The sequence below is a fragment of the Leucoraja erinacea genome, chromosome 1, assembly GCF_028641065.1.
Source record: "Leucoraja erinacea ecotype New England chromosome 1, Leri_hhj_1, whole genome shotgun sequence".
NCBI lineage: Eukaryota > Metazoa > Chordata > Chondrichthyes > Rajiformes > Rajidae > Leucoraja > Leucoraja erinaceus.
Window position 1 is genome coordinate 140,287,028 of NC_073377.1, and position 21,944 is coordinate 140,308,971.

The following is a 21,944-nucleotide window of genomic DNA, read 5'->3' on the forward strand; positions in this document are numbered from 1 at the left end:
CCGAGCAAGTGGGTGAAATGATCCTACAATTGTGCAGTTTTAGAAAGTTATCATTCATTATTCTGACTCTCTCACAATCACAAATATTGAATTAGACAATAGACAATAGGTGCGGGAGTAGGCTATTCGGCCCTTCGAGCCAGCACCGCCATTCAATGTGATCATGGCTGATCATCCCCAATCAGTACCCCATTCCTGCCTTCTCCCCATATCCCCTGACTCCGCTATCTTTAAGAGCCCTATCTAGCTCTCTCTTGAAAGTATCCAGAGAATCGGCCTCCACCGCCCTCTGAGGCAGAGAATTACACACTCACAACTCTCGGCATGAAAAAGAGTGGAATGCAATCTCCTTGATTAGGTTTAATTCTCAACTCTCCGCAAGTGAATAGAAACATCGCATTTTTCTTTCATTAAAGTTGTCTGAAATTCCTCACTTTGCTGTTTGGCATACGATTTTTGACTCGATTTATTTTAAACATATGGCCCCCACATTGTAATAGCAAAATAAAACTTGATTTGAACACGCATAGATAAACGGAAACTGTTGCAAACACTCAGCGGGTCAAGCAACATGTTTGGAAAGAGAAACAGAGTAATGATTCTTTGTCAGAAAATCCGACGAAGAATTCCCGACTTGAAATGTTAATTCTGTTCCTCCTTCCACGGAGGCTGCCAGACCTGCTGCATGTTTCCAGCTATTTCTGTTTGCATTTCAGGTTATCATCACCTGCAGTTTTAATTTTCATTCTGCATTTAAGCCCTGTTTATAATCTAAATTGCCAGGACGAGAAGTCAGCTGTGTCTGTCGCCAGCAAAACCTTTTCTGTATTGTTTTTAACTCTGGTTCAGATAATTGCATCATCACCATTTGACCACAAAAATGTTCCATATCGAATACAGTAAAATGGGACTGACCCAGTTATTCTTTTTAAGTTGTCAAGTAATTGTAAAGACATCAAGACAGAATGCTGCACATTACATGTGCAACAGAAAGAGACAAAATACTCTACACTGGCTGAGATGTTAGCTGTGTTTGTAACTAGCACAGTGAAGTGATGAAGCCAGCAAAAACACAGCAAAACGAGGAGCTGATTCTTGACTGATATTCTTTTATTCGTCAAAGGCAAAAAGTTATACTTCAATTTGAACCATTTATTTTAATTAGTTTATTTTAGTTTATTGTCACGTGTACCAAGGTACAGTGAAAAGTTTTTGTTGCGTGCTAACCTGTCAGTGGAAAGATAATGCACAATGACAATCGAGCCATAGTGTACAGATACCTGATAAGGAGATAACATGATAACATTTAGTGCAAGATAAAGCCAGTAAAGTCCAATCAAAGATAGTCCAAGGGTCTCTGGTGAGGTAGATAGTAGTTCAGGACTGCACTTTAATTGTGGTAGGATGATTCAGCTGCCTGATAACAGCTGGGAAGAAACTGTCCCAGAATCTGGAGGTGTGCGTTTTCACACTTCTGTACCTTTTGCCCGATGGGAGAGGGAAGAAGAGGGAGTGGCCAGGGTGCGACACGTCCTTGATTATGCTGCTGGCCTTGCCGAGGCAGCGTGAGGTATAAATGGAGTCAATGGAAGGGAGGTTGGTTTGTGAGATGGTCTGGGCTGTGTCCACAATTTTCTGCAATTTCATGCTGTCTTGAGTGGAGCTGTTCTTAAACTTGATTTGAACACGCATAGATAAACGTGTATTAAAAATAATTGATTTCAAAATACTACTGTTGGTTTACAAAGCACTGAATGGTTTAGGGCCAAAATACATTTCTGATCTTCTGCTTAGCTACGAACCACCCAGACCTCTCAGATCGTCTGGGACAGGTCTGCTCTGTGTCCCCAGAGTCAGAACTAAACATGGAGAGGCAGCATTTAGTTTTTATGCATCACATATCTGGAACAAACTCCCAGAAAACTGCAGGTCTGCTGCAACTCTCAGCTCTTTTAAATCTAGACTGAAGACTTTTCTGTTTGCCGCTGCCTTTCAGTAAACAATACAATTTATTAATTACCTATATTGCACTGTAACTTTTATTCCTGGTTTTATTCTATTTTAAATATTTTATTTGATTGCTTTTAATTTTGTAATTATTTTATCTGAATAATCTAATAATCGTTTTACATCTAAATGTCATTTCATATGTGTTTCTTTCCAATGCTTATAATGTTTTATGTAAAGCACTTTGAATTACCTTGTTGTTGAAAGGTGCTATACAAATAAACTTGCCTTGCCTTGCCTTAAACTGTGCTGTGATGCATCCCGATAAAATGCATTCTACAGCAGATCTGTGGAAGTTGGTGAGCGTTGTAGAAGTTGGTGAGAGATTCTTAACTGAAATGAATTTGTTTTCCAGAAATATATTTAATGATTTTTGCTACTGAGTGTCAGGCATTAGCAGTTTTGACCTTATCACTGAGGCTGGGTTATAACTAATGGTGTTTGAAGGATCACTCAGCTAAGAGAAATCCCAATTTAAATCTTAGTTGAGCGGACGAGCTTTAATGGTTTGTTTGGCAATGCTGGGAGGAAAAGTTAAACTGCTGCAAAAAGTTGCAAAGAGACCTGTACGGATTAAATGAACAAACAACAAGGTGGCAGTGGATGGAGAATTGTGATGTTGCCCAGTTTTGTAGTTGAAAAGTCAAATATTTTTCAAGTGACCTCACCCGGCCCGACCACGGACAGGATCGACAGGTTGGTAGCTCTTTCTCGATGCTGTGGGTGATGATGCATGGCTGTTCTTCGTTGGTGGAGCGATTTGTCTGGTTAATTCAAATAATGAATTAGACATGCTAAATAGTCACCCAACAAAAGAAAGGGCGTCACGGTGGCGCGGTGGTAGAGTTGCTGCCTTACAGTGAATGCAGCGTGTTTGACCCGGGTGCTGTCTGTACGGAGTTTGTACGTTCTCCCCGTGACCTGCGACGGTTTTCTTCGAGATCTTCGGTTTCCTCCCAAACTCCAAAGACGTACAGATTTGTAGGTTAATTGGCTTGGTATAAATGTAAATTGTCCCTACTGTGTGTAGGGTAGTGTTAGTGTGCGGGGATTGCTGGTCGGTACGGACTCGGTGGGCCCAAGGGCCTGTTTCCGTGCTGTATCGCTAAGTTAAACTAAACCGTGACTTGTAAATGTTGGTATTTGGAAGGACTGGAGGGTTGATGTATGTGAATTACATAATGATGTGGCGTGATTATGGGTGGCAGAGTGATCTAACTAGTTGAGCTGCTACTTCCAGGCACTAGTGACATGGGTGTATTCCTCACCTTGTGTTCTGTATTATGGTGTTGCCACATTTTCCCCGTAACTGCACGGGGTTCTTACCAGATAGCAAAGACGTCCTTGGTATGGTGATTGGCTACAGTAATTTTCTCCTAGTGTGTAGTTTGTGGGCATGAGGAATGGGCCTGGGGTTACATATGGGGCAATTCAGCTGTCGTTGGCAGATTTTCCTCCCTTTCCTTTGTGAACCAGATGCCTAACTTGAATGCTGAGGAGCAAAGAAGACTGCAAAAAGTTGTGAACACTACCCAGTCCATCACGGGTTCTGACCTCCCCACCATCAAATTGGAGTCGCTGCCTCAAAAAGGCAGCCAGCATCATCAGAGACCCACACCACCATGGCCACACACTCATTTCCCCCCTGCCATCGGGAAGAAGGTACAGGAACCTGAAAATTATAATGCCCAGGTTCAGGAACAGCTTCTTCCCTACAGCCATTCGGTTATTAAACACCACAACCTCAAATAAGCTCTGAACTACATAGACTATTATTGTTTATGTTTTGCGTGTACATAATATATATGCACACATATATACATACATATATAATCTACCGCGCATTCAGAAAGTATTCAGCCCAATTCATTTTTTCCACATTTTGTTACGTTCCAGCCTTATTCGAAAATGGATTCATTCATTTTTTTTATCATCAATCTACACACAATACCCCATAATAAAAAATCGAAAACAGGTGTTTAAAAATGTTTGCAAAGTAATTAAAAATAAATAACTGAGGTATCACATTTAGGCACACAAAATGTGTGGGAAGACGTGTAGTCCCGATAGCCATGTGAGTCAGTGAGTTTGTAATGTATGTCGGTCAGGAGTTTGTCCCCTGCGATGGAGATGGTGAGGTCAAGGAATGGTAGGGAAGTGTCGGAAATGGTCCAGGTGTATTGGAGTGCCGGGTGGAAGTTGGTGGTGAAGTGGATGAAGTCAGTCAGTTGTGTGTAGGTGCAGGAGGTGGCTCCAAAGCAGTCGTCAATGTAACGGAGATAGAGGTCGGGGATGGGGCCCTGGTACGTATTGAACAAGGATTGTTCAACGTACCCGACAAAGAGGCAGGTGTAGCTGGGGCCCATGCGTGTGCCCATAGCTACGCCTTGTGTTTGGAGGAAATAGGAGGGGTCAAATGTAAAGTTGTTGAGGGTGTGGACTAAGCGGAGGAGAGTGTCAGTGGCTGGGTATAGGTTGTTCCTCTGGTCAAGGAAGAACCGGAGGGCTTTGAGGCCATCCTGGTGGGGGATGGAGGTGTAGACTGGACATCCATGGTGAAGATGAGGGGGTGAGGGCCTAGAGAGTGGAATGCGTGGAGGCGGCGGAGAGTGTCTGAGGTGTCTAGAACATAGGTGGGAAGGGATTTGACCAAGGGGGATAGGATGGAGTCAAGGTATGTGGAGATGAGTTCGGTGGGGCACGAACAGGCAGAGACAATGGGTCTGCCGGGAGAGCCAGGTTTGTGGATTTTGGGGAGAAGGTAAAAACGGGCCGTGCGGGGCTGGGGAACGATGAGGTTGGAAGCTTGGTCGGGCAGGGCGTGGGAATTGATGAAGTTGGTGATGGTGCTAGAAATGGTGGCCTGGTGCTCGTCAATGGGGTCATGGTCCAAGGGTAAGTAGGAGGAGGTGTCCGAGAGTTGGCGTGTGACCTCAGCTTTGTAGAGATCGACGCGCCAGACTACCACGGCACCTCCCTTGTCGGCTGGTTTGATGACCAAATCTGGGTTTTTGCGGAGTGATTCAATGGCAGTGCGTTCAGAGGGGGAAAGATTAGAGTGAGACAAGGGAGTGGAGAAGTTGAGGCGGTTGACGTCGCGGCAGGCAGTTCTGGGTAAAGAGTTCCAGAGCCGGGACTTTACGAGAGGGGTTCCACGAGGAGGGGGTGCATTGGAGATGGGAAAAAGGGTCATCATTGGGCGGCGAGGACTCCTTCCCATGGAAGTAAGCTGTGAGGCGGAGACGACGGTAGAAGCGCTCCAAGTCATGGTGGGCGCGGAACTCATTGAGATGGGTACGGAGGGGGACAAAGGTAAGACCTCTGCTGAGCACAGACCGTTGGGTGCGTGAGAGGGGGAGGTCGGGAGGGATGGTGAACACCCAGCAGGGGTGGGAGTTGGGGCCAGAGGATGGCAGGTGGGTGGACTGGGGACGGGGCGATGTGTGGGGTTCTGGGGTGTTTCAAGTGGTGGGTGGGTGGTCAGGGGGTGGGGGGTGAGAGGGCTGTAATGTGGGTGGGGAAGAGCGGGGGTGACATGGTTGGGGGGGGATGGGGAGGGTCAGTGGAGCAGCCACTGAGGTTAGCAAGGCAGGGCAGACAGGCACTAGGACCCAGTGGAGTTAAGTCCAGGAGAGAGGGAGTAAGCAGCGTGGAGGCTCCAGGCCCAGTGCAGAGTCCAGGCTCCAGGTAAGGCGACTGCTGGAGGGGGGGGGTGGAGTGGCATTTAGGCTGTGGGCCGAGCATCAAAAATGTGTGTAGAAATCAGTTTTCGTGACCCAAGTCACCAAACTACATGATCGGAGCTGCTTTTCCCAGTAAGTTATCGCAGGCAGCTCCGAGATTAGATGATTGTCTTATTACTCTACAACAAGCTGGCATTAGTGAAATTGTTTAATTTACCTTATTATTGATACATATAGTTAAGGCCCTCAACTTCATGAATGAATGAATAATCGAATGAGTGAGTGAGTGAGTGAGTGAGTGAATGAATGAATGATGAATGAATTAATGAATTAATGAATTAATGTATGAGTGAGTGAGTGAGTGAATGAATGAGTGAATGTACAGCCTCCAAATCTTATTTTTTCACATTATAAAGGGTGCAATTAAATTAATTAAGGTCCATACAGATTAATTTTCATAAATTCAGACTTTAGATCTTACCTTTCAGTTTGAGTTGATTCACAAAGTTTCACAACTTTGTGTTGCAGTATCTCAGCAGGGACTTTGCTTTCAAGACTTTCTTCCACTTCTATCCACTGAGCTGCACGCTTTTCAGACTTCTTAATGCTTTTCTCATGAAATTCAATTACCCTGCTGCAAGTTTCCACGACAAAGAACCCTCATCGGAATCTCCAGTAAAACAGGCATCAGTGAAGCCCTCTCAGCTATGTTGTGTGCTAGCCTGAAACAAAGCGCGTGATTGGCCAACTGGCAGACAACTCAAGGTTAAACGTGCTTTGATTGGGCTAAAATACCCAACATTTTTCCGTTTTTTCTCTAATTTAATAATATTGTGCAAGTCTTGTTCATGACGAGTTTCAGGGGTAATTTATATAATTTTTTTACACAATATGTGAAAATTTCATGGCTGATGGGTCACGAAACACTGAACACAAAATGCTGGCGTAACTCAGCAGGATGGGCAGCATCTCTGGAGAGAAGGAATGAGTGACGTTCCAGGTAGAGACCCTTCTTCAGACTGGAGAAGGGTCCCGACGCAAAATGTCACCCAATCCTTCTCTCCAGAAATTCTGCCTGTACTGCTGAGTTACTCCAGCCATTTGTGTCTACCATGTTTTATGTTCTCAATGTGTTCATCTTCTCATCCCTTATTCTTTTCACTTCCTTCCATATGTGGATAAAGTTTCCTCCCAGCTATCTATTAAGTCTTTCCCCTCTCACCTTAAACCTATGTCCTCTGGTTCTTTAAGAAAGAACTGCAGTGGTGCAAAAATCGAAGGTAGACAAAAATGCTGGAGAAACTCAGCGGGTGAGGCAGCATCTATGGAGCGATGGAATAGGTGACGTTTCGGGTCAAAACGCCTCACCCGCTGAGTTTCTCTAGCATTTTTGTCTAGTTCTTGATTCCTTTACTCTTGGTAAGAGAGTCCGTTTTATATCCTGCCTGCTTTGCTTGTTGCTTCCAAAGGAAAATATGTGAACTAGTCCTACATAATTACTTGGATTGTGTATTTCCAGAAGACCAATTTCAACCTCTACATTGTAATCCCTGAGGATAGTTCAGTGATGGATCAATGAAAATAAATAGCTCACAACAAGATCTGACCAGTTTTGTTTGGAAACATTCCATGTGCCATTGAATTAAGGTGACTTTCTGTCTTTCTGGCCTGAATCACTTAACAACACAGCAATTAAGACACATAATAAAAGCCACTAAATCTTAGATTTCTGGCTTCTCTTTCTATTAGAAACATAAAGACATAGAAACTAGGTGCAGGAGTAGGCTATTCGGCCCTTCGAGCCATTCAATATAATCATGGCTGATTATCCTAAATCAGTACCCCATCCCTGCTTTCTTCCCATATCCCTTGATTCCATTAGCACCAAGGGCTATATCCATCTCTCTCTTGAAAACATCTAGTGAATTGGCCTCCACTGCCTTCTGTGGTAGAGAATTCCACAGATTCACAACTCTCTGGGTGTCTATTACAAAGACACTACATATTTTTGAGTCTTGCCTTCACTGCCTATATAGGAGGGAGAGAGAGAGAGAGACATAGTAAGGATGATAAAAATCATCTTATCTACGTTCCGTAGTAATTTGTAGATTTCTGAAGGAGTGCTGCATATCCCTCTTTGACAAGGCTGTCTATTCTGTAGGCTGCAGCTACACCAATTATTAAAGAATCATTCAATAGACAGATAGAAATTATTGTTTTCGATCTGTCTGACAGATATCCCATCATTTACCAATCTGATTCAGAAGGACGAGTTGTGGACCATCAGGCTTCATGTCCTTGCCATTCTGAATTTGTTGACAAACATGAGGCAAAGAGTAGAAAATGAAAATTACATTGATTAGTGTAAATGAACGGCTGATAGCCAGTGTGGGCTTGGTAGGCTGGAGGGTCTCTTTTCATTGCTATGTTTCTCTGGAGATTGAAATTTGTAGTGCCGGAGTCCACAGGAAAGAAACAGAAAAACAGCAGCAGGCAATCATTGATCATAAGATCATAAGTGATAAGAGCAGAATTAGGCCATTCGGCCCATCAAGTCTCCTCCGCCATTCAATCATGACTGATCTTTCTCTCCCTCCTAACCCCATTCTCCTGCCTTCTCCCCATAACCCCTGACACAAGAATCTATATATCTCTGCCTTAAAAATATCCCCTGACTTGGCCTCCGCAGCCTTCTGGTGGCAAAGAATTCCACAGAGTCACCACCCTCTGACCAAATAAATTCATCCTCATCACCTTCCTAAAAAAAATCCTTTAATTCTGAGGCTACGACCACTAGTCCTAGACTCTCCCACCAGTGGGAGTCTTCCTTTAGTCTTCCTTTTGTAAGTCTTCCTTTTCAATGGAGATGAGAGAAAGGATGCCGCTGGCCAGCTTGACCACAGCAGTGGTCATCAGTGGTTTCACCAGTGTCTTTCCGAGCCTACAACGAGGTGGAAGTGGAAAGGTCATAAATGGAGCTCAGTCCAATTTCCAGATGCACCTCAGTGCACCTTGCAACAGATGCAAACTGCATTGACTTCTCAATGATCCCGGTGAAGTATTCCAAAGCCTCAAATATTGTTTGTGATAATAATGGGTAACATGGCCAAGATTGTGTCATAGAAACATAGAAAATAGGTGCAGGAGTAGGCCATTCGGCCCTTCGAGCCTGCACCGCTATTCAATATGATCATGGCTGATCATCCAACTCAGTATCCTTTACCTGCTTTCTCTCCATACCCCGTGATCCCTTTAGCCACAAGGGCCACATCTAACTCCCTCTTAAATAAAGCCAATGAACTGGCCTCAACTACCTTCTGTGGCAAAGAGTTCCACAGATTCACCACTCTCTGTGTCTACTCATTCTCAGGGAGGGCTGTAAGTGCTTCCACTCAGTTATGTTGGTTCAATGGGTTTTGTTAAGGCTCTGTCGAGTGGAGTGCTTGTCGGAATGAGTGAGTGGACTATTTTTAAGATGGCGTGCTGCTTCCCAGCCTTTTTACTGATCTTTTGCATGTTTTCAATGAGAATCTTTCGCATGCTTTCAACACCACCCCAAATGTTCTCCGTCCATTTTGATCAGTTACAGGCCAAGGATTCCTAAGAGTTGCTGTACTTCAATACATTTTTGCACAACAGTTTGAGAACATCCTTGAAGAGTTTCCACTATATTCCCCTTGTCAGATGTGCTAATAACTTGGTGACCTGTCTTTGTTGGCTCAGTCTAAAGCTGGGGATGTTGCAGGGAAAGCACTCTGGTTCTATCCTGTCAGTGGACATAATAGGTGGCATTACACAAGGCTTTGACATGCCTGCTATAAGTTGTCCTTATCTCAGAATGTGCATCAGGGCAGGAATCATTGCTACCTGGTAGACCATGAGCTTTGTGTTGGGTTTGAGGTCTTCATCTTAGATGACCAAAGCCTATGGTGGCTTAATGAATATGGTGATATATTTCACCATGTGGAATATTATCAGCAATTTTGGGCACTATATCTGAGGAATGATGTGCTGACTCTGAAAAGGCTCCAGAGGAGGTTTGCATGAATCATCCCAGGAATGAGTAGGTTAACATATGATGAGCGTTTGACGGCACTGAGCCTGTACTCGCTGGTGTTTAGAAGAATGAAGGGGGACCTCATTGAAACGTGCAGAATAATGAAAGGCTTGGATAGAGTGGATGGGGAGAGGATGTTTCTACTAGTGGGAGAGTCTGAGACAAGGAGTCATCAGAATCAGAATCAAAATCAGAATCAGATTTTATTCGCCAAGTATGTTTTGCAACATACAAGGAATTTCACTGGCCAGGTCAGTCATACAATTAAAAGCAATAGACCCAAAAACACATTTTAACATGAACATCCACCACAGTGACTCCTACACATTCCTCACTGTGATGGAAGGCGAAATAAAGTTCAAGTCCTTCCCTTGTGTCTTCCGTGGTCATGGGCCTCGAGCCCCCGTTAAAGGGATGATCTTGACTCCTGTAGCCGGTGGCATTCGGCCTCTCTGCGTCAAGGTGTTCAGCTCCCGTATCGAGGGGTTGTCAGCTCCCCCGCGCCGGGCGATCGAACCTCACGTCGGAGCTGGTTGAACCTTCTGCGGCGTTGGAGCTCAGACTAGCCTCTCCCGAGACTGCTAGCCCTTGTTGGTAAGTCCGCAGGCCGCAGGTGGGAGCGATCCCAGGAAAGGGATCCGCTCCGATGTTATGTCCGCGCCCCGTGGTGGTGCTCACGACAGTCCGAGGCGGCTTCTAGCTCCAGCGATGGTAGGCCACAGAGCCCGGAGAATATGATCCGAAAAATGATAAAACAAACTGAAGTACATTAAACCAAACTTTTAATAAACGCTAAAATAACAAAAAGATGAACAAACGAACAGACTGCCGGCAGGGCTGGCCATCTCTCCGGCGCCCCTGGTGGTCATAGCTTCATAATTAAAAGGGCGTTCTTTAAGGAAGATGAGGAAGATTTTTTTTAATCAGAGGGTGGGGAATCTGTGGAATTCTTTGCCACAGAAGGCTGTGGAGGTCAAAGGCCAAGTCAGTGAATATTTATAAGGCAGAGATAGATAGATTCTTGATTAGTACGGGTGTCAGGGGTTACGGGGAGAAGGCAGGAGAAGTGGGGTTAAGAGGAAGAGACAGATCAGCCATGATTGAATGGCGGAGTAGACTTGATGGGCCGAATGGCCTGATTCTAATCCTATCACTTATGTTCTCATGATCTTATGATCTTATGATCAACATTTCAATTCACTGAAGGTTGGTTCTCTAGGGATGGAAAGTGGAGCACAAGGTTGTGATGTCCATTTCTGTTCAATAATACTCTTGTGAAATGTCTTGGAATGTCTCACTGCATTACCCATGCAATTTGAATGGAAGTTTTGATGTTGACCTCCATCTTGTAACCCGTGGGGCAGCAAAGCTCCCACTTAAGCTCTCAGTTATTGGCACTTTTTTGCTTTATAATATTTTTTTGCCAATTTTTAATATTATGCATTTTTGTTCTCTGTACTTTGATATCTTTACCGAAATATTGTAATTGTCAATCCTGATGATTTCTCTAAATTCAAAATCACACTTGCTTGGTGAGTTCCACATTTGCCTTTATTTGTTATTTCTGTACTGAAACATTCTGATCTTACAATTACATCTTATACTTCTGACCCACTGTCAAGGAAAGAAAGAAAACCTTACCCAGCTCATACAGTATATCTAAATGTGTTCATCCTGCAGTGTTCCTGCAGTGTTCCACAGGTAGAGAATAACATAGACATAGACTATTGTCTATTGTCTATTGAAACATAGAAACATAGAAAATAGGTGCAGGAGTAGGACATTCGGCCCTTTGAGCCAACACCGCCATTCAGTATGATTATGGCTGATCATCCAGAATTAGTACCCCGTCCCTGCCTTTTCCCCATATCCCTTGATTCCATAGGTCCTAAGAGTTATATCCAACTCTCTTGGATACATCCAGTGAATCGGCCTCCACTGCCTTCTGCGGCAGAGAATTCCACAGATTCACAACTCTCAGGGTGAAAAAGTTTTTCCTCATCTCAGTCCTAAATGGCCCACCCATTATTCTTGCTTTACAACATTCTACTTTCAGAATTTTGCCTTTTAAACCATGCTATAATATCCTCTTCTTGAAAATCTTTGAGGAGGTACGGAGAAGACTGGTCCTCAGATGAAAGTACTAGATCAGAGGAAGTATAATTAGAACAGCATACGGCAGGAATTGGAGAGTAGATTGGCAGGGGCTGATATTCCATGTAAAATATGGGAGACTGTTAGAGACCAGCTGGTTAGCCTTTGATATTTCTTAAAGCACTTGAAAGTTATAAAGAAAGCCGGAAGAACATGAAGAATTTGCAAAGCTATAAGGACCATGGCACGAGCTTGGCAAGTAGGATTACAGAGAATCCCAAGGTATTTTATGTGTGTATGTGTGTGTGGGTTTATGTGTGTATATGTGTGTATTTGTATATGTGTCTGTGGGTGTGGATGTGTATATATTGCGTGTCTATATGTGTGTGTCTGTGTGTGTGTGTATATGTGTGTATCTGAGTGTGTCTATGTGTGTGTGTATGTGTGTGTGTATAGATGTGTGTATGTATGTGTGTGTGTGTGTGTGTATATGTATATATACCATATACAAATACATATGCGTGTGTGTTTGTATATGTATATATACTGTACATATATGAGCTGAATGGCAAATGCTATTATAAAGTTAGGCAAAAAAGCTGGAGAAACTGTGGCGGAATAGGTTTGTGTGTGTGATTATGTGTGGTCAGGTGTGTGTGTGTATGGATGTGGGTGCAGACTATAGATGTGTGTATGTGTGTGTGGCCATGGAGGAGAACCCAGGACAGAGAGGTAGATGTAGGGGGATATACCACCGGATCAGCTTGGCTATATACCGAGCGGAGGTGTTCATATCCCCAACCTCCGTGTGATATAGATCTGTTCTGTATATGTAAGAGATAAACCTGTCGCACGTGTGTGTGAACGGAGTGTGGTGACAAGTGTGTGTGTGTGTGTGTGTGTGTGTGTGGGAGCGGGCTTTGTGGGGGTGTGTGTGTGTGTGTGTGGCGAAACTGTGTGTGAGGAAGTGGTGGGTGTCGAAAGGTATATTAGGGGACTTGCTGGTGACAGAAAGCAGTGGGAAATGTATAGACTGAGAGATGAGCCTCATGTCAGTTGTAGGGGGGGGAATAATTGGAGAAGATTCTTCGGGAGAGTATTTACTCACATTTGGAGAAACAAAGATGTTGGAGAGTCAATGTGTAGGAAGGTTCAAACTGAAGGTAGACACAAAATGCTGGAGTAACTCAGCGGAACAGGCAGCATCTCTGGAGGGAAGGAATGGGTGATGTTTCGGGTCTAGGCACTTCTTCAGACTGGGTCAACAGAGAGTCAGTGACTTTGTGTGGAGGTCTTGCCTCCACCTCAGCCCTCGAATCAGAACTCCTTGGGCCTTGGTATTTGGAGGAAGTGGGAGGATAATTTTTATTTTTTTTTTAAACCAATCTAACTTTATAATAGCCTTTGCCATTCAGCTCAGTGCCGGCACCCGTCATAGGTCGCCGATAAGTTTCAACATGTAGAAAATTTGGCAGTGACCAGAAAGACGCTACGACTCTTTGGGCAACTAGGAGACTACTCACGACCATACAGGCGACATGTCACGGGGTGAAGCCTGTATGGTCGTGAGTAGTCGCCCAAAGAGTCGTACCTTGTTCTGGTCGCCGCTGGATTTTCAACATGTTGAAAATTTTCGGTGACCAGTGATGACCTATGACGGGTGCCGGCAGTCACCGAAAAAGTTGCATAAGTGGGACAGGCCCTTTAATTATAGAAAAGCAATAAATCATAAAGATGTGTGGTACATTTCATCTTTGAAAGTTAGCGTTTTTGCACAATTTAGATCCTGTTTCTAATCTTTGTGCAAATATGACTTTTCCTGAAGCTAAGCTGCTCTCATGATGCAAATATTTCCATAATCTCGTTTTATTGCATTAACCCTTTATCTCTTCCTTTTCATGGCTATCTTCCTCCTGTTTAATCTAAATTATTAATCTGCTTCTGACTGAACCTTGTATGAATATAATTTATAGCAATCTGTGATGGATGTGCTACCTGAACATATTACAATTTGATAATTCAGTTAATTACAAGTATCCTTAACCTATTTCTTTGTCATTGAGTGATACAGCGTGGAAACAGGTCTAACTGAACACCTCCGCTCAGTCCGCCTAAACCTACCGGATGCTCACCACTTTAACACCCCCTCCCATTCCCAAACTGACCTTTTTGTTCTGGGCTTGATTCACTGTCAGAGTGAGGCCCAATGCAAATTGGAGGAACAGCACCTCATATTTTGCTTGGGCAGCGTACGCCCCAGCGGTATGAACATTGACTTCTCTAACTTCAAGTAACCTTTGTCTCCCCTCTCTCTCCATCCTTTCCCCCTTCCCAGTTCTCCGACTAGTCTGCCAGTCCCTGTTTTTACATTTTATCTCTGTTTGCTTTGTTGTCATCTTCTCCTACCTAACAATGATTTATTTTACATTTTCCTTGAGTTTCATTCCCTTTGTCTCATGTTCACACCTTACATTCTTTATCTCTGTATCTCCCTCTCACCTGATTCAGTCTGAAAAAGCGTCTCGACCCGAAACGTCACTCATTCCTTCTGTCCAGAGATGCTACCTGCCCCACTGAGCTACTCCAGCATTTTGTGTCTATCTTTGGTTTAAACCAGCATCTGCAATTCCTTCCGACAACATTTATATATGTTCAGTTTAGTTTATTGTCATGTGTACCGAGGTACAGTGAAAAGCTTTTGTTGCGTGTTAACTAGTCAGCAGAAAGACAATACATGTCTTTGCATCCATTTGCAGTGCATAGATACATATTAAGGGAATAAGGTTTAGTGCAAGGTAAAGCCAGCAAAGTCCGATCAAAGATAGTCCGAAGGTCACCAATATATATATATATATATATATATCACAATCAACAGATGCGTCAGCTCTGAACACCACTGGTCGCTTACCTCCAGTCAAAATTATTGGACCCTTCACCACTACATTCATACCAGTGGTATGAATATTAATTTCTCTAACTTCAGGTACTCCTTCCATCCCCTCTCTCTCCATCCCTCCACCCACCCAGGTCGTACCAGCTTCAAAGTCGTCTTGTTGAGCCACATCTGTACTTGTCTACCCTTGCACACAGCTAACAATGGCCTGTTGCCTTAATCATCGTAACTTTTTTGCATGTCTTTCATTCATTTGTTCTATATCTCTCTACATTACCGTCTACATCTCTCGTTTCCTTTTCCCCTGACTCTCAGCCTGAAGAAGGGTCTCGACCTGAAACTTCACCTATTCCTTCTCTCCAGAGATGCTGGCTGTCCCGCTGAGTTACTCCAGCTTTGTGTGTCTATCTCCAGATTAAACCAGCATCTGAAGTTCCTTCTTACTACATTCTGTCTTTGGTGGCAAAGCCAATTGTGAATCCAATCTACCATGTCTTCATGGCATCCATATGCCTTAATCTTCTGAACCAGCATATCACTGAGGCACTTGCTGAATGCTTCACTAAAGTTCATGGTGACAACATCCACTGCCCTATCATCATCATCATCATCACCTCCTCAAAAAGCTCCAGTAAGTTTGTGAGCCAAGACCTCCCTCTTTGCCTAGTCTATCCCTAATACCTTCATGCTTTTCCATGTAACTCCAGGAGATCCCAGGGTCCTTGAGATTGTTGTCTCCATGAGATCCCAGGCCCCCAGGTTCCAGGGAAAGGCCCTGTGCAGAACAAACTTCTTTTTGACATCCAAACATATGGTAGTTATTTAGTTTAGTTTCATTTAATTTAGGGATACAGCACGGAAACATGCCCTTTGGCCTACCGGGTCTGCGCCGACCAGCGATCTCCGCACATTAACATTACCTTACACCCACTAGGGCCAATTTTTGCATTCACCAAGCCAATTAACCTACAAATCTGTACATCTTTGGGGTGTGGGAGGAAACCGAAGATCGTGGAGAAAACCCACGTTGGTCACGGGGAGAACGTACAAACAGCACCCGTAGTCAGGATTGAACCCGGGTCACTGGCGCTGTAAGGCAGTAACTCTACCGCTGAGCCACCGTGCCACCCTGCTTCCGGAAAAATAGATTCAGCCTCTCCAGTCTCTCCTCATGACTGAAACAATCCTGGTGAATCTCATCTGCACCCTCTCCAGCAGATACTGAAATTGAAGCAGTGGCCCAAATCAGCGGTGGAAAAATAAACTGTTAACGACTTTAGATCTGAGTAATTTAATTTGCCTCCACAGGTTACCCACCCAGAAGTGATAATGCTTTAATTAACAGCCTGTAATACTTCTCCACATATGACAGAATGTGACGTTTTGTACAGAAATACCAGAAAACTGGTGGCTGCGAATCCATTACGGTGGATTATAAATCAAAATATTGTTGTTCTGATACAATACAATACAATACAATACGGTTTTATTCGTCACATTGCACATAAAGTGCAAGTTAAATGAATTTGCTAGCAGCGGTACAATGAGAAAGAACACACAAAAACACAATAAAAATTTAACACAAACATTCACCACAGCATTCATCGCTGTGGTGGAAGGCACAAAAATTGTCCAGTCCTCCTCCATTTGAAGCCACTCAAAGCCACTCATCTGTGTTTACGCTGGTTATGTGGCTGCAATAGGATAGAACATCTTTAGTCTGGGAAGAAAGACACTAAATGCTAGAGTAACTCAGCGGAACAGGCATCATCTCTGGAGAGAAGGAATGGGTGACGTTTTGGGTCGAATCCGAAGAAGGGTCTCTACCTGAAACATCACCCATTCCCTCTCTCCAGAGATGCTGCCTGTCCCACTGAGTTACTCCTGCATTGTGTGTCTACCTTAGATTTAAACCAGCATCTGCAGTTCCTTCCTACATCGTTAGTCATGGCGTCGATAAGTTCCTCTGTTTAATCACTGGCATGGAAACCATGGAAACCTCCAGTTTGAGAAGCAAAAAGCCATGCCTCTGTTAGATCGATTGTACATATTCTGTTCATTACAGCAGTAATGGCCTATTAATGTGCGAGTCTATTAATAGCATGATTTAGAAAGTAAGAAATAATTGTTGGTACAAGAAATATATTGTGAAGTGATCAAAATAAATCTTTTCAAATGGATTTTCAATGAGGACAGCTGTATATAGAAACATAGAAACATAGAAATTAGGTGCAGGAGTAGGCCATTCGGCCCTTCGAGCCTGCACCGCCATTCAATATGATCATGGCTAATCATCCAACTCAGTATCCCGTACCTGCCTTCTCTCCATACCCTCTGATCCCCTTAGCCACAAGGGCCACATTTAACTCCCTCTTAAATATAGCCAATGAACTGGCCTCAACTACCCTCTGTGGCAGAGAGTTCCAGAGATTCACCACTCTCTGTGTGAAAAAAGTTCTTCTCATCTCGGTTTTAAAGGATTTCCCCCCTTATCCTTAAGCTGCGACCCCTTGTCCTGGACTTCCCCAACATCGGGAACAATCTTCCTGCATCTAGCCTGTCTAACCCCTTAAGAATTTTGTAAGTTTCTATAAGATCCCCTCTCAATCTCCTAAATTCTAGAGAGTATAAACCAAGTCTATCCAGTCTTTCTTCATAAGACAGTCCTGACATCCCAGGAATCAGTCTGGTGAACCTTCTCTGCACTCCCTCTATGGCAATAATGTCCTTCCTCAGATTTGGAGATCAAAACTGTACGCAATAATCCAGGTGTGGTCTCACCAAGACCCTGTACAACTGCAATAGAACCTCCCTGCTTGTATACTCAAATCCTTTTGCAATGAAAGCTAACATACCATTCGCTTTTTTCACTGCCTGCTGCACCTGCATGCCTACCTTCAATGACTGGTGTACCATGACACCTAGGTCTCGCTGCATCTCCCCCTTTCCCAATCGGCCACCATTTAGATAATAGTCTGCTTTCCCATTTTTGCCACCAAAATGGATAACCTCACATTTATCCACATTATACTGCATCTGCCAAACATTTGCCCACTCACCCAGCCTATCCAAGTCACCTTGCAGTCTCCTAGCATCCTCCTCACAGCTAACACTGCCCCCCAGCTTAGTGTCATCCGCAAACTTGGAGATATTGCCTTCAATTCCCTCATCCAGATCATTAATATATATTGTAAATAGCTGGGGTCCCAGCACTGAGCCTTGCGGTACCCCACTAGTCACTGCCTGCCATTGTGAAAAGGACCCGTTTACTCCTACTCTTTGCTTCCTGTTTGCCAGCCAGTTCTCTATCCACATCAATACTGAACCCCCAATATCCAAAGAGATATACCATGGCTTTGTTCATGAGGAATTCTTTGCCACAGAAGGCTGTGGAGGCCAAGTCAATGGTTATTTTTAAGGCAAAGATAGATAGATTCTTGATTAGTACGGGTGTCAGAGGTTATAGGGAGAAGGCAGGAGAACGGGGTTAGGAGATGATTGAATGGCGGTGGACTTGATGGGCCGAATGGCCTAATTCTGCTCGTATCACTTATGACCTTATGACCTTACGACATCATTATAATCTATTGTGTTCACAGGTGAGGGAAGTCCACCAAAAGTAGAATCAAAACAATGTCTTGTTGTCAGTGTAGTCAGAGAGTCCTTGGCATGACTACAGAAATCACTGACCCCATCATTTCTTGCAGCATTTCAAGTCTTTCTTGGAAAAGAAGATGTCACAGAGGAAATGGAAGAAGTCCTGTCCGAGAGAAGAGTCCAGAGTGAAGTTCACGTAGCTTCGGTGTTGGAGTTGCTGCAAAATCGGTCTGTCCGGTGGCAACTCATCACGACCGTCGTCGCCATGTCCTGCTATCAACTCTGCGGGTTGAATGCTGTAAGTGTAAATGTGCACACTTTTATTTCTGGCGTGCAGCATAGTCTTATCATGACTGTATGTTAAGAGGCAATGAATACAAAACCACAAAGGAACAATCAGGCAACACTGAGGCAAGAACTTGATTAGTACTGGTATCAGAGGTTATGGGGAGAAGGCAGGAGAATGGGGTTAGGAGGGAGAGATAGATCAGCCATGATTGAATGGCAGAGTAGACTTGATAGGCCAAATGGCCTAATTCTACTCCGATCACCTATGACCTTATGAACACCAGAAGAACTCAGACAGCTAAAGGGCCTGTCCCAGTTTCACAACCTAATTCACCTTTTCTACTCGTGGACATTTTTCATCAAGCAAGAAAAACGGCCCGACCTACTTGATGCCACGAGTACCTACGACTAGCATCACGGCCTGCTACGACCTACCTACTACCTCCTACGACCTACCTACGACTTCCGACAACCTCGTGACGACCATGCTGCAAGTACGAGTCAAGGGTAAACTCGACAAAGGTCGTGAATTAGGTCGTGAAAGTGGGACAGGCCCTTAATGTGTGTTGACCAGTTTGGCCCTGCTGTGACTGGGGTGGTGACTGTTTTTGGCTTATCAAGGCCTGGGATGCGGAGTATATAAACCAGTTCAGTTTAGTTTATTGTCACGTGAACCGAGGTACAGTGAAAAGCTTTTTCTGCATGCTAACCAGTCAGCTGGAAGTCAATATGTGATTACAATCGAACCATTTACAGTGCATAAATAAATGATAAGGGAATAATGTTTAGTGCAAGGTAAAACCAGCAAAGCCCAATCAAGGATAGTCCGAGGGTCACCAAAGCAGTAGATAGTAGTTTGGCACTGCTCTCTGGTTGTGGTAGGATGATTCAGTTGCCTGATAACAGCATGGAAGAAACTGTCCCTGAATCTGGTGGTGTGCGTTTTCACACATCTATACCCTTTGCCTGATGGGAGAGGGGAGAGGGGAGAAGAGGGAGTGGCCAGGGTGCGACTTGTCCTTGATTATGCTGCTGGCCTTGCCGAGGCAGCGTGAGGTGTAAATGGAGTCAATAGGAGGGAGGTTGGTTTGTGTGATGGTCTGGGCTGCGTCCACAATTCGTTGCAATTTGCTGCAATCGGAATCCATGCACTACATTCCCATCTAGCAATGAAAATGTGCATGGAAGAAATTTCCACTGGCTCCGCAGAATCCAATAAGGTGATGGTGTCCCACTCTTCGTGATGAATGTTGTGGATGTAGCTCAGCCCATCACTGAAGTCAGACTCCATACCATTGACTCCATCTACATTTCATGCTGCCTTGGAAAAGCAGCTAATGTTAGCAAAGACACAAAGTGCTGGAGTAACTCGCTGAGTTCCTTACATCTGGAAGCCCTTGCATAAACATTATCTGAGACTTGACCCAGCCCAGTCATTCCTTTTTCTCCCCATTTCCATTGGACGGGCGGTACAGAAGCTTGCAAGCGTGCACTCCAGACTCAGGAATGGCTTCTTCCCCTGTTATCAGGTTTCTGGACCATCATTCCATAAGCTAGGGTACTGTCCGATTCACTTGTGTCCCATTGCGAACATTGCACTTTGTCTCTGGAACTGATGCGCTACAATGCTGAGAACTATATTCTGCACTCTGTATCTTCCCCTTTGCGCTAAATATTGAGCGTGAATTTGCCTTGATGGTATCTATGTACAGTATTATCTGATTTGATTGCATAATTTGCAGAGGAAGGCTCTCCTATTGCACCTCGGGACATGTAATATTAATAAACTTAAAATTAAACGAGAGAGGCAGCATCTAGGGAGAGAAGGAATTGCCGATTTTGGGTCGAGAAGGTCTCAACCTGAAACGTCGCCAATTCCTTCTCTCCATACATGTTGCCTCACCCGCTGAGTTACTCCAGCATTTTGTGTCCAACTTTGATTTTACCAGCATCTGCAGTTCTTTCTTAACCTAAGATTAAACCTACCACCAGCACCTGGTATAGTTGATGCCATCCAAATAGGGCATGTGGTTGGGCTACTGGGTACCTGCTTATTTTAATGTGTAGATGCTGCAGATGCTGATTTATCAGGCAAAAGGTACAGAAGTGTGAAAACACGCTCCACCAGATTCAGAGTTTCTTCCCAGCTGTTTTCAGGTAACTGAACCATCCAAGCACAACCAGAACTATTATCTACCTCTGTCCCTCCACCTATTCCTTGATTGGACTTTGCTGGCTTTACCTTGCACTAAACATTATTCCCTTAAAGGCCTGTCCCATTTAGGCAATTTTTTAGGTGACTAGGCAGTCGCCACAAGGTTGCCGGGGTGTTGCCTGTATGGTCGGGAGGAGTCTCCTCAGTCGCCCAAAGAGTCGTATCGTTTTTCTGTTCGCCGCTGGATTTTGAAATGTTTAAAATTTTTCGGCGACAGTCAGTGACCGTGGGCTTGTCGTAGCTTGTCTTCTCCTGACATAGGTGCTGTCGTAGGTTGTCGCCAGGATGGCGTAGGTTGTCGCTGGTGCTGACTTTGGTGAATTCCATTGTCGTAGTCGCCGGCAGTCGCCTAAAAAATCGCTTAAGTGGGACAGGCCCATTAGTCCAATCGCCGTTTTTTCGGTAACCTGCTCCGACTATGACAGTTGCCGGCAGTTGCCTAAATAAATCGCCAAGTGGGACTGGCCCTTTATCATGTATCAATACACTGTAAATGGATTGATTGCAATCATGTACTGTCTTTCTGCTGACTGGTTAGCACACAACTAAAAGCTTTTCACTGTACCTCAGTACACTTGACAATGAACTAAACTGAAACTAAACCAAAGATCGACATAAAATGCTGGAGTAACTCAGCGGGACAGGCAGCCTCCCTGGAGTGAAGGAACTGGAAAAGTGTTGGGTTTTTGGTCTGGAGAGATGAAATGGGTGACGTGTCTGATCTGAAGAAGGGTCTCGACCCGTAACATCACCCATTCCTTCTCTCCAGAGATGCTGCCTGTCCCGCTGAGTTGCTCCAGCTTTTTGTGCCTATTTTCTGCTTATTTTAACGACAGATGTTTAGACCGGTAAACTGGGGAGATTTGATGTACATCAAATCACAACAGCTGGCGTGGAAGAGGTTGATCTTTACCTTAGAATGAAAATGCCTTGCCTAGGAACTAGATTTCATCTATTATTGGTGTGCTACATCATGTTAATGTTTAGCACCAGTAACGCATTGAATCCCCATCAGTGACTGTGCAATTAGTGTCAAAGAAAAAAGCTTCCGACTGGCCTGGTCCCAAAAAGAAGGGCTAAAATGGGAGCTGTAGGGTTTCCTGTGAGTCC

At 44.3% G+C, this 21,944-nt stretch overlaps 1 protein-coding gene across 3 annotated transcripts in view; it reads left to right on the forward strand.

The window, feature by feature from the left end:
- slc2a9l2 (solute carrier family 2 member 9, like 2) overlaps positions 1-21,944 on the forward strand; it is a 309,216-nt gene that overhangs the window by 135,815 nt on the left and 151,457 nt on the right. For all 3 annotated transcript variants that reach the window (XM_055644635.1, XM_055644618.1, XM_055644628.1), the window contains exon 8: positions 18,442-18,629. In XM_055644635.1, the coding sequence (XP_055500610.1) occupies positions 18,442-18,629 (188 nt within the window). The remainder of the gene's footprint in view (positions 1-18,441; positions 18,630-21,944) is intronic.